The 13,011-nt window shown below is 40.2% G+C and overlaps 1 protein-coding gene across 1 annotated transcript in view; it reads left to right on the plus strand.

Annotated features, from left to right (window-relative positions):
- DHRSX (dehydrogenase/reductase X-linked) overlaps window positions 1-13,011 on the plus strand; it is a 101,313-nt gene that overhangs the window by 63,807 nt on the left and 24,495 nt on the right. Inside the window, exons 4-5 of the mRNA XM_053387296.1 lie at window positions 2,398-2,499; window positions 10,681-10,888. Coding sequence (XP_053243271.1) covers window positions 2,398-2,499; window positions 10,681-10,888 — 310 coding nt within the window. The remainder of the gene's footprint in view (window positions 1-2,397; window positions 2,500-10,680; window positions 10,889-13,011) is intronic.

Below are 13,011 nucleotides of genomic sequence, written 5' to 3' on the forward strand. Positions count from 1 at the left end.
CCTTATTCAGAAACCTATTCCATTCTGCACACTTTCTTGAGAACAAGTTGTACATAGATTTTGCCGCATCATACAAACTTTGAGAATCTAAACTCTTTGCTTCCCCTCAGTATCTGACAAAGTTGTAACTGTGCAGCTTTTCTTGAGCATGTTACCTAGGTAGAATTACAAAAGCATATCAGTACAGAGGAAAGAAAAGCAGGTGCATTTGTTGTTGCCTGCTTTCATGTCTGAATAGAACTGATTTTCGAAAGAACAGAGGATAATTTGCCAGCATATATTGCGAGAGTTTCCATATTTAGATTTTAATGTTATCAGCTCTTGTTTTTTAGTTTCTCTTTTTTTGGGAGGGGGATGGGAATCCAATTTGGAGCATAGTCAGAATTGCTATTACTAGGTATTTTGAAGACTAATGGGCAGCTTTATTGAAGCTGCTATGCATAAATTGGACTGAATGTTTATATGGTAAAAAGGTATGATTTGAATTTGTTCATATTCTGTGATTTCTCTTGTTTTCTTTGCCCAGAACTGCTACACATTCAAAAATCTTGTGATAGCTATTTGTATATTGATAAGGAAAAGAATAAGACACCGGCTACATTAGTAATGGCTAATTTAGATCTGATCCCATTTTTAACCGTCAGTTTTGAAGCCTGCTTACTCTGAAGTAAATCCCAAAGAGTTCACTTGGCATAAACTAGCCATGGTTATGCATGATTAAGCATTTACCTGAGGGGAAGCTTTACAGAGCTTGATATCCACAAGGAAAACCTATGGATTAACTTAATGTGAAGGTGGGACTTTAAATGGTCTCTGGATTGTGTCCCAAAAGATTTATCTTTTGGTAAGCATATTTAGGATTGTGTGTCTAATTCCGACACACAATCTATTATAATTGTTATAATTATAGTCCCCCCATTAGCTCTGTACCTATTAATCCTACCCTCCCTCCAAGGGACTTGGACCTCTATGCATATCCCATGTTTATCCTTGCAACAACCATGTGAGGTAGGTCAGGTTGGCTGGGAGGTGTTGGTTGGCCTATGTACAACATAATCAGAGGCGATGAGTTGCGATTTTCAAGACAGTAGTGTATGTCAGATACCAGAGTCTGCAAATGCAGAAAATAGGCAGCTCTATCTGTAACAAGTATCAGTGTGCTGAAGGCATTTTATACTCCGTTATGCAGCAGTGTTTATTGCATGTTGATCTACAGCTGAACATGAAACGTCATTTAAATCTCTCCAAGATAAAACATATAGGCCTACAATATTTATAAATGTATTTACTTGCAACCATTTCCCATGTAAGTGTGCAGATGTCTAAGAGAGGCTGGGTGAAAATATTTCCAAGCCCTCCTAAAGAAATAAAATAAAAGTCCAGTGTTTTCAGGCTACTTCTAATGGTGCATCCTGACTGGTACATTTCATGTTGCTTCACATTTGTCCTTGCTGTCCAGGAATTTTGGCTTTGAGATTCTCCCCTGAATATACAGTTGCTATTCCTGGAATACTAAGCTCAGTATAAGGATTTTTCTTAGTAATGCTTAGTAATGCTGATCTTGGCTAATTGCACTTACACATCTGTGAACACGAGGCCACGGAAATCAGTTTCCTGAGAAGGGGAGGGTAGGTTTGATATGGCATTGTAAATATGCATGTTTCTGTCATTGTGGTCAGATATCCCTTCTGCTGACATACTGTATTTTTCCGTCTATAGGACGCCCTCATGTATAAGACCCCCCTATTTTAGGGGACTCAATTTTAGGAAAATGAGGGGAGATGTCCCAAAGTTGTTGAGCCTCTCCCCCCATGCAGCTGGGGGCAGGAAACACTTCCTAGATCATTTCTCGCGCGCAGCGCCATCGGAGGAATTTGTGCTCCCGCCAGCCATTGTGCTCCAATGCCGCCGCACAGGAAACAACCCAGGGAGCACCCGCCACGCACAGTGGCAATGGGGGAAGTTGTGCTCTCGCCAACAAGCTGGCTGGTGGTGCACAGCTACTCCTCCCCCCCCCCATGCCACTATCCATGTATTGGACAACCCCAGTTTTTTGACGTGATTTTTTAGTCAAAAAACCTCGTCCAATACACAGAAAAATACGGTAAATTAACAAAATGTCCTGGTGCAAAGTGAGCTATTGCATTTTTTCTTAAATGATCCACTAAAGAAAAAGCTTTTTTAAAAAAGCCTGTCCAGATTCCTAAAACAAAAAGTGGAACACAAAGTAAAATATCAAAAATATGTTTCTCATGTTATATTGTTAGTAGATTGTGTGGAAACACTGCTGGTCTACAAATAACTTAAAGGTCAAGTTGCAGGCTCTCAAACCCAGTATGAATACTTTTGTTTTTCACTTAATTGATTTGGACATTGTTTTTCTTTTCCCTCTTCCAGTGGAGTTTTTATACTGTGATTTGGCTTCCATGAAGTCCATACATCAATTTGTTCAAGCATTTAAAGCAAAGAATTACCCACTTCATGTCCTGATCAATAATGGTAAGTTTTCTTAAAAGTTGCTTTTTGGACGAGTGCTCACCTATTGTGATCCATAGCATTGTTGTATATTTTACTCCCTTCTCTTAGCAAAAGAACTGTGTCAGTGGGCACAAGGTTCTTGAACCTGAGAATTTTGTCCCCTGACTTCTAAGCTAAAGGAATTGTTTGTGCAAGAACCTGATGTTCAACAGCAGTGGAGAAGGGCTAACTTGATATCAGGAATTGTTAGGAAGCATCCCGTATCAAATTGTCTTTATATTCTCTGGCAGTCTTCCTAAATTCATATGTTTTGGACTACAACTCTCACCAGCCTCAGCCAGCATGACCAATGCTCAGGGATTATGGGAGTTGCAGTCCAAAACATCAGTCCAAGCACACCATAAGCCAAGAGGGTACAGTAAAGAACCACCATTCAGCGTTCCTTGCCTAATGAGCATGCCCAGTCCTAACTGGGCTAGAACGTGGGATTTGAGAAAAGGGATTCCCCTTAAGACTTCTAGTACTACTGTAGACCTAGAGGTTCACCCAGATCTGCTGATAATTTCTTTTGGGGCATGAATGCTGCCATTTTGGCGATAGATAGAAGATGATAGATAGATAGATAGATAGATAGATAGATAGATAGATAGATGATAGATAGATAGTATTGTATTGGTATCTAGGAGGTTTTCACATTCTAGACTGCTCCTTGGGGCAGAACAGTATCTGCTCCAGATTATACCCCAGGTGACAGGTGGCAGTAGAGGGAATGTTAATGGGAATAGCAAGGGACAGAAAATGCTCCCCAGGACAAAGAAATGGGCTTCATAAGTTGATAGAAGCCGGGGTGAAAAAGTTATAAGTAATTCATATAAGCATCCCGGTAGCAGTAGGGGAACAGAAGAGCTTGAAGGAATGAGCTTCAGTTGGGCACATGGATTATTTTCTTCTTTTTGTTTGCCTACCAAACAATAGATCCAATTCTGGCTGAGGAGGGAAGGAGGAGGATAAGTGACTGTCTGTCAAGTTTAAACCATGAAGCTCCCTTGGGAGAATTTAACAAAAGAAAAGAGAGGGTGAAGAATTGAAATAAGTTTTGATTCAGTCTGACTTTTATGTAGTTGGGTGTCTTGCTTGTTTTCTGGAAAAGGGAATCGGGTTCAATAGAATAAAAAGGAAAAAGAAGGAAAGCCAAATGTTTCAAAGGCTTGTCAATGTTTCCACACCTCAAATAGTGTCAGTAATGAAATTCATGTCCTATTGCCACCACTGAACTTAAGTAAGTTGCCTTGTTGGTAGGAGATGAGATTCTGTGCCACATGAAAGTTATTCACTGGGCTTCTTCTGATAGACTTGTTCAGTTGTGGCAGGATTTTTAACCAGAACCTAATCCTTCAGAAATCATGTAGCATTTCCTGTCTTTGGCATCAGATTAAGATGCATTCCATTTTCATTTTGTACCACTGGGAGAGTAAGTCTAGGCCAGTCCTTTCTCTTCTATTAAATACATTTTTTTAAAAAAGCATAGACTTAATAACTAGTAGCATGTAACACTAAGCACTCCATGATGAACTCCTTGCGCGTCGAACGTCTTGGCTCCCGAATGCCACAAACCCGGAAGTGAGTGTTCCAGTTTGCGAATGTTCTTTTGGAACCCAAACATCCAGTGCAGCTTCTGTGGCTTCTGATTGGCCGCAGGAGCTTCCTGCAGCCAATCGGAAGCCGTGCCTTGGTTTCAAATGTTTTGGAAGTCGAATGGACTTCCAGAACAGATTCTGTTCAGTGTCCAAGGTACTACTGTATAAGAATAGCCTGCTGGATCAGGCCAATGGCACATCTAGTCCAGCATCCTGTTCTCACAGATTATCAATTGTCACATTGCAGACCACCTTTTTAAGGAGAAATATTCCCTTTTGTTTTATTTTAATAACTAAAATATGGTCATTATTTCAGCTAGATTTTTTTTTGGGGGGGGGGGAGTTGATATGCTGTGAGTTAATTTGATAGAATGTTGATGCAAACCAGAATAATTTTAATCCCCAGAAGGACTAATTTGGGCAAAAACATACGGGCAAAAATAAATTGCATACAGATTAATCCAATAATGGCTGAACTGGCAGCTGCAATTATCATGGCACGGGGGTGGGGTGGGGGGGGTGGATCATGATTCATTAGCTTGGCTTCAGTGGGAAAAGCCTGCTCATGTGAATAAGCTCCTAGGCAATGATGTTCTCAACTTCTGCAGAATTTCTTGTAAATGCCACACAAGACATGAATATTTGCAAGCATGATGGGTTGATTTAAGGGCAGGGATGTAGGTTCCTATATCTCCATGTCTGTTCCATTTAGTTTAACTGAGGACCTGAAGATTTGTTGAGCACTCTTTAAATTAATGTTCTCACGACAAAATATGTCAGGCAAAAGTGTGCAGTTTTACAGAAAGGTCAAGTCTTCCCCTTTTAAGGCTTTCATTTTGCTTCACAGGCACTATTCTTCACAATGCACAATGTTCATGTGCACTGGTTACATTTTCAAAGAAAATGTGTAAAAAAAGTACAGAATAAATTGTTAATTTAGGTTAAAAAGCAACTTGGTTTTTTATTTCACCATGAATAGCAGGAGAAAATGTATTTTATTTCTCCTTGATTTAATAAGTAAATTAGCACAAGTACTGCTCCTAAGCTCAGCTGCCATTAAGGTACCAAAGGAGAGAACATGGTGATTTAATAGTGCCAAAAGAAAAAGAGCTGCAGACTGCGTGAGAAATGTATGCATACTGTGAGCCCTTTTATTTATTTTTTGAAACTTCAGACTCCCTTTCTTACTTATTTAATGCAAGGTATTGTACAAAACAAATATTAAAACCTAGCTGAATGGAAAATAGCAATATATAAACTTTTTTTCTTTTTTTTTAAGGATGGCTGAATAGGCAAGCAAAGTAGTCTGTTGCCAAAGGTCTTGCTGTTAAAAGCATGGAAAAGGACAACATTCCTCCTCCGTTGCCCCGGTTAGGAAATCCTTGTGTGGGGCTGAAAATCAAATGAAATCAATACTGCTCTGCTGAGAGATGTTAAGTGCATTCCCCCAAGATTCTCAGCATTTTACTCCGCCAGACTTTTCAAGGACATAACTTTGCTTCTGTTTTTCACTTTGCAATTTTCTGGTGTGTGTACATATAAATTCCATATTTGTAGCTGTGGAGGGTTGCATGACTTCACATGCTGGGCTACCTTTCCAACCTTTCCAGGTTGAGTTGAATGGTCTGAAGGGTGGTTGTCAATGCATTAGACTGACTGTACTTGCAATCCTCTCTGCAGTCATGAACCCTGCACCATCTCCATAGATGCAATTTAAGAACACCTGAAGAGGACTATTATCCCATGGTATGTGGGGGAACCTTGCTAGATGGCAGGCCATGACTCTTGCACAACATTTGCATTAAAATTGCGAGAACTCTTTGGCTATCAACATTTTTTCCCCTCCATCAGATCTGGCAGATGCTCAACATTTTAATATGTTGGGCTTCATATAGTTGCTGTCGGGTTGCTAATAAAATGCAGAAACAGACGTTTTGTGTGTTACAAGTAGGGATGGGGGAGGATTTCAGTTTGGAGCAAACTTTTCTGGTTAGTATCTGACATACATGCTCAGATCAGAACATAGTCATGTGGGTTAGATTGCACACCTATGAACATTTCCAAGTATGGCCTCTTCCATTTTACAGTTTTAGGGGTGTCTCCCCCCGCCCCCAGGCATTTTGAGGGCTGCAATTTATTTCTCACCTAATGAAGAACGTATCTAGGTGACTTACATGCACAATTTACAGTGCAATCTTAAATGGAACTAGTAGGGGTGAGTGCAAAATGGTGGATTGTCCACCATCTCTAAAGCTTTACTGACTTATATGCCTGCACAGGCAGGAGGTTCTATAAGGGCATCCTACCCCTTCTCCCCCTGTGTATGGATTTTTTCCCTAGTTCTTTAGTTCTCTCATCCCACCTGCCTTGATTCCAATTGAAGATAATTAGTTGTGCCATCTCCAGTCTGACATAGGTGGCTGGTGTGATCCTGGCAGTGGCGAAGCTGCATGCTCCAGCACTGGGGGCAGAGAGCAGATGGGGGCGTGGCTGGCACACATTCCAGGGGTGTGGCGTGCATCCCGGGGCATGACATGCGTCCTGGGGGCGTGGTGTGCCGCTCACGGGGGTGTGATGCCCGGTGTGGTGGGGGGATGTGTGGAGTGTGTCGGGGGGGCGGCGTGATGGTACCCCCCTCCCCGATGGTGCCGGCGGTGGTGCGCTTCCCCCCTCCCCCTGTTCCTCCGCCAGTGGATCCTGGAGCCCCTTGGATGAATGTAAGGGCCTTGGATCCATTAAGTTTGAAGCCGCCTCTGTCCTGTCCCTAGAACACTCTGTTTTGGGGCTTAATATGGCCCACTGCTGACAAAAGAACCACTAACTGTAGCCCTACACTCACAAATGTTATCCATGAAAATAGAGGAAGCTTCCATTACAGATGCACAGTTCGTAGGAGGCAGGAAGTCTCCTCTTCTCTTTCCTAATCCCCTCAAACTAGAGGATTTGGGGGGTTAGGATTGCTGTTGTTTTGTGTTAATTTCTATTATTAAACTTAAAAATTCAGAAGAGATATTGTCTTTGGGCCCTTCCTTTGCCATCTAGTTGCCTAGTTGTACTGCAAACTTCTGTCTGAGAAATAGATTTACTTGTTGTCATGATGATATATGATTGCTTTGAATGAGAAATTGCTGCTCATAATCCATCTCTCTTCCTCTTCCACCCACCCACAAATATCTACAATTAGGCCTATCAGCTAATTTATGTTAATGGCAATTGTTGTAAAACATTTTTTTAAAACCCACAGATATTGGAACTGAATTTTTCCTCTCCAGAAATTAAGCTTTGTTTGCTTTGTCCCAAAATCAGGCTTTATTGTTCGAGTGACTGGATACATAAATTCGTTTAATTAAAGTCATGGATACATACACAATGTAAACCCTAGAAAGTTTGTTGGCATCAGCTTGTATTGGATTGAATATTTTTATCCAAGATTTAGCTACTAATTAAGGAAGTTACTATTTTCAGTGCAAATATGAACTTCATAGCAGGATGTCATTAGACTTTTTGGTCACTATATTCTTAGTTGTATTATTCAGTAACTTTCACCCTCTTCTAGAAATCATGGGCTGACGTTTACATGTTTTATGGTTCACCAGGGTGGATAATATTTATACTATTATTTGTTTGTTGTTTTATCTGAAGTATTTTAAGGCTGCCTTTCAGAGCAACTAACTCTCTCAAGGTGGCTTACATAAAAGCTTACAATTAGGGAACAATTTTAGTTTACATACTTCCATGTATCAAAATGCATAGAGCGATTTTGCAACCAGTCTGATCTTTTCTTGTTGCATTTCCAAGCAAAACCTCAACAGTATCACATGCATCACTTTTTATTTAACAAAGAAAGTAGGTGGTTTTACTTCCATTGTTTCTCTTCATTCGCCTCCCCCCTTGGTATAGATTGTTTCCAGCTGAAGCTTTCCAATGTTCCATGCACTTAAATGCTCTCTCTCTCCAGTGTTGATTCCCTCATATATCATAAGGTTTCCCTTTCTGTGTATACTTTCCTGGGAGCAATCCCCATTAAAAACAGTGGGATATAACAGAGTAAACATGCCTAGGAATGGGCTGTTAATCTGTGGATTTGCTAAACTCTTAACCCATGGCAAATCTGGGGGTGGTAATACAAGTACACACAGAATCCCCCTCCTTTGAAAATGTAATTTGCATTGGAAGAAAGAAAGAAAAACCGTTGACCCTATTGCAAAAACACACTTAACTTTAGTTTGGCCTTAAGTGTGGGGATGAGGTATCTGTGAATAAGGCAAAGTAGGGACAATTTATCAGAGATAAGGGGCAGATTTTTCCAGTTTGTTTAAGATTTTGAATTCTAGAATGTTGCTTTCCAAACATTTTTTCCCTCAGTACCTGGAACATTCTCCTCTCTGATCTTGGAGCTCTATTATTTTTCTTGCCATCCATTCCTGCTTCTGTAAGACAGCACACCATGGGGCGGTTTGAGTGTGAGTTTAATGGCCTAGTTCATACAAAACCCAAAGCCAAACCATGGCTAAGTGTGACCACAACAGTGTGCAGGGAAAAAAACCATGGTAACTACAGCTTGTGAGGCAAATCACAAGCATCTAGTTTACATGTAACACTAAGCCTTGGTTTAGCTTCGGGTAGTGTGACAGAATCAGAAGCAGAAAATCACCAAAGTGACTGTAATTTTCCTGTAAGGGTTTGGCTTTACATTACATTTCACTGGGTCTCGGTGAAATCTCGGTTTATTGCAGTTAATTTTTTCCTGTGTTTGACCTGGCTGAGCCATTCCTGCCTTCTTCCCAAAAGACATCTTCATTCAGAGCTAATTCAAGTACATAATTCAGACTGGATCTTGCTGAATGTCAGAGTTAATGTGCAATTATATGGATTGCCTCAGAATCTTGATATCTACTTGCATGTACACTAATAGGAGATCAGAAACTGCTAAACAAAATATGCATTGGCACACACTGTACAGATTATTCATAAATGCGCTTGCTGCTGCTTTACTTTTTCTGTTGATGTCTGTTTAATCAAAGGCTTTTGAAACCAAGCTCGCTAAACTAAATTAGTAAATTGCATATAAATGACAGTCCTATCAAAACAGAGAGGGCTGGGGTTTTTTAATAATAAAAAGTGTCACTAACATTCTGTCTGCTGCCAATCCTTGTTCCTGAACTTGCTGCTATGTGCTATCAGACACTAGGGAACATTAGGAATCCAAAGTCAATTAGCAGTGAAATCTATTCAAAAAGTAGTTGATTTGTAAGAGTTCTCTTATGAAAAGTTTAGCAAAAGAATTTTTAGAGTGGGCAAAAGATGAAAGTGCACCATGTTCTTGGCAACAAATAGTTTCACAGTTATTGGCAGTAGAAAAATAGAACAGCTTTTGTTGCTCAAGTTCACCCCTTTAGGACCCATGAGTAAAGCTGAGGACATGTTTGGATGCTAGAAAATCAATAGTCTACAACTTTTAGTGCCTGGTGAATGTTGTGTAGTTAATAATTTAAAAAGGGGAAGTTGTTCTTCCAAGGCTTTTCCTTTTATCTGAAAGCAGGTCTCTGTGTATGTATGTTTGCTTTATTTCCTTCATTTCCTTCTAGTGCTCAGCAGGTTTAAAATAGCACAAACATACATTTCAGGAAATATTTTTTTGGAGAAGCAGTTGTATCTCTTTGGAGACTAAAGACTGTTGGAGATGGCAAGAAAAATATACAAATAGTGATTTATTTGGGTGGGGGTGGGGGTGTCGGAGAACGAGATGAATGTGTCTACAGCATAAAGTCAGAGAGAAACAATAGCCAAAGTTATTGTGCCAAGAGGACAGAATGAACTAAGTGTGCAAAATCTATACAGTAGAGGCAAAGCAGGCTTTCCCCCCCCCTAGGAATATTTGAGCTGAGCTAGCTCAGGGCCAGTTCCCAAGGCAGAAATGAGGTGGGACAAGGTCTTTCTCCATTGTGCAATGCAAAAACAATTCAGTAGTGAGAAAGCAATCAAGCAACTACTTTGCTACTCGCTCAGTACATCTGCTTTTCCTGGGCTTTGTTTTTGGTCATGTGAATGAACTGTCCCTGAAGGTGCTGCGTCCAAGGTGGAAGAAAGCAGGGCATGATGCATTACTTGCATGATGGCACTTCCTCATTTCATCTTCTTCTGGAAATGGAGTTGCTTGGAATTCCCTTTTTTTTTTTTTGAAGGAGCTCATTTTTTTAGCAAGTACTAAGAAGTTTATAAGCTTATATATATGTATATAAACACACACACACACACACACACACACAAAATGGATGAATTCAGGTAGGGTTTTTTAAAATAATTATTTATTAAATTTATATACCACCCTTTGTGTAGTGGTGTTAAACATTTCATATTTATGAATAAGTAGTTTGTTAAGGGTGTTGTAGTTTTGTGACTGGTAAGCTACAGTTTCCATGTTTCTTTGAGGGGAATTATGTGCTTTCAAATGTACGATGTGTACAAATGTACGATGTGTAGCATGTGGTCCATTCACCACAAGCAGGCTCCTGTAAACCACAAACTTCACCTGCACTCTTTCTTTTCTTTTTAAACTTCACAGCTGCAGTGATGCTGGTGCCTGAAAGGAAAACAGAGGATGGGTTTGAGGAACACTTTGGTATTAACTACATGGGACACTTCTTGTTGACTAACCTTCTCTTGGAAACACTGAAGCAATCAGGAACCCACAGCCACAATGCTCGAATTGTCACTCTCTCATCAGCTACCCATTATGTAGCAGAATTACATCTTAATGATCTGCAAAGCAGGTATATTAAAATAAAATGAAAAACTTCACTGTACCTCAAGTTTACAAAAAATTGAAACCAGAATTCCAGAATTTAGCTCATTTGCCTTGTATATCCAGACTTATTTATTTCATATTTGTATCCCATTCCCTCCCTACAAGGAGTTTTGGGAGAATTCAGGATGGGACAACTTTGAAAATTCTCTTGCTTTTATGAGCATGAATTTTGGGTTCTGCACATGAAAGCATTTGCTCCCAGTACCAGCCTATTCTTCCTTCTAACACACACACCTTGGAATGCACTGTAATAACATATGAGGGCTGCAGTATTTAATTGGGTGAAACATTGTCCTGCTTAATCAGGAATCAGATTTTTTTTAAATAAAAAAATGATTCAAAATAATTATTTTTAAGAGAAACACTTATGAAGACTCCAAATGGCAACCACCATCTTAAGGGCCATTCTGTTTTGTGTGTGCGCAGGGTGTTGGCTGGGCTCTTCACCTTTCAGGGATGCTGGGTTGCACCCGTGCTGAATAAGGGGTCCAAAGTCCCTTCCAGCCCCATGATTCCATAAACTCATCCTCTAAAACACACACAAAATGACTTTTTCTTTAGGACAAGTTTTCTTATATGCAAATTAATTCAAGTTTAGTTGGTTTGATTTATTGATTACACAACTCAACCTTTCTCTAATTGTGTGACAACCTTCCAAGTTAACCTTCAGAAAGGGGGAGGTGTGGGAGGGTTTGCTAGGCAGAAGTCCTCATCCACAGCTGGAAATGATGCCCTTGTGTCATGCTGAGGACCATCATTTCCTGCTGGGGAGCATGGGATTTGCAATGTCCTCTACCTCCAAATTCATTAAGCCATGCAGAAGAAGAAACTACAATTCATTGCTCCTCAATATTTCCCAGATTCTCTGTTGCTACCCTTGCGTAGTTTTCAGATGACAGCAAAAGCAAGTAGGGAGGAAAACATTGTAGAAGGGCCACAACTCAGTGGCTAGCATCTGCTTTGCATGCAGAAGGTCTCAGGTTCAATTCCTGGCAACTCCAGGAATGTTCCCTGCCAGAAATCCTGGACATCTTCTACCAGTCAGTAGACAATTCTGAGCAAGAGGCTCCTGGCTGTTTGGATTCCCAACCTACACAGAGTCTAGCACTTCCCCACTGACTGTCAGTTTCTTTCATCAGTTTTGCTCTCCAATTGGCAATATCCCCCTCAATACTCTTGCCAGTTGGCAGTCATTCTGGCATGTGTTGGATATCATTTATTCTATTTAAATGTTACCAGATTTCTGTTCATCCACCTGCCTGCTCCTTAACCCTTTTCATTGGGTTAATCTGTTCTTCCTTTGCTCTGTTTTAGGAGAATCATGGATGGGGAATTTATAGGTCTCTAATCCCAGCCCCTGCTTATTATGCAGGAAATGCAGAGCTTAGAGCTGTGCCATATACCCTATTGCCAAGCTATTTTTCTACCCAGCCATTTCTTTTGCATTGCTAGAACTGTGTTGTCTTCTTTATTGGCATGGTGTGACTTTGGAGACTGATACTGATAAGATCCTGTGATATCATATATGAGTTTGTACTACTGATGAAGCCCAGGATGGCAAAACAAGGCTAATACTCCGGAAATCCTTGTCTTAGATTCTGTGAAAGGATTCTGTGGAACTGTAACAACCTTTCGTGTGGATTGTTGGACTCTATGAACAGACAGGTGGAATAGACACTTACACATACATGGACCTTACGCATAAACTGATTAGAGAATGAACTGATCCACTGGGTCTTCTACTTTTTTCGTTGAACTTTATGAGCTACTTCTGTTAAAATCTACAATTTAATACAATGAATAGTATACTTTAGTTATTCAAACGTACAGCCAGTTACGTCTTGTGTGTTTACTGAAATTCAACATCCTGACAAACTTGGATGGATTAAAGGAGCTAATAAGTCATGTCAGGGTAATGTCTTTTTAGGTATAAGAATGGAATGCATATGTTGTCGTCTTCTCTTCCATGGCAGCCTGTTGGAACAGCCTCTGTGTTTCTACTAATGTAACCCAAGGCAGATTATGAAAGTCACAGAGTATGAACCTAGGTATATTGTGGAATATCTGAATATATCTGAGTACCTGTAT

This window comes from Podarcis raffonei, chromosome 4 (genome assembly GCF_027172205.1).
Source record: "Podarcis raffonei isolate rPodRaf1 chromosome 4, rPodRaf1.pri, whole genome shotgun sequence".
In the NCBI taxonomy this organism is placed as follows: Eukaryota; Metazoa; Chordata; class Lepidosauria; order Squamata; family Lacertidae; genus Podarcis; species Podarcis raffonei.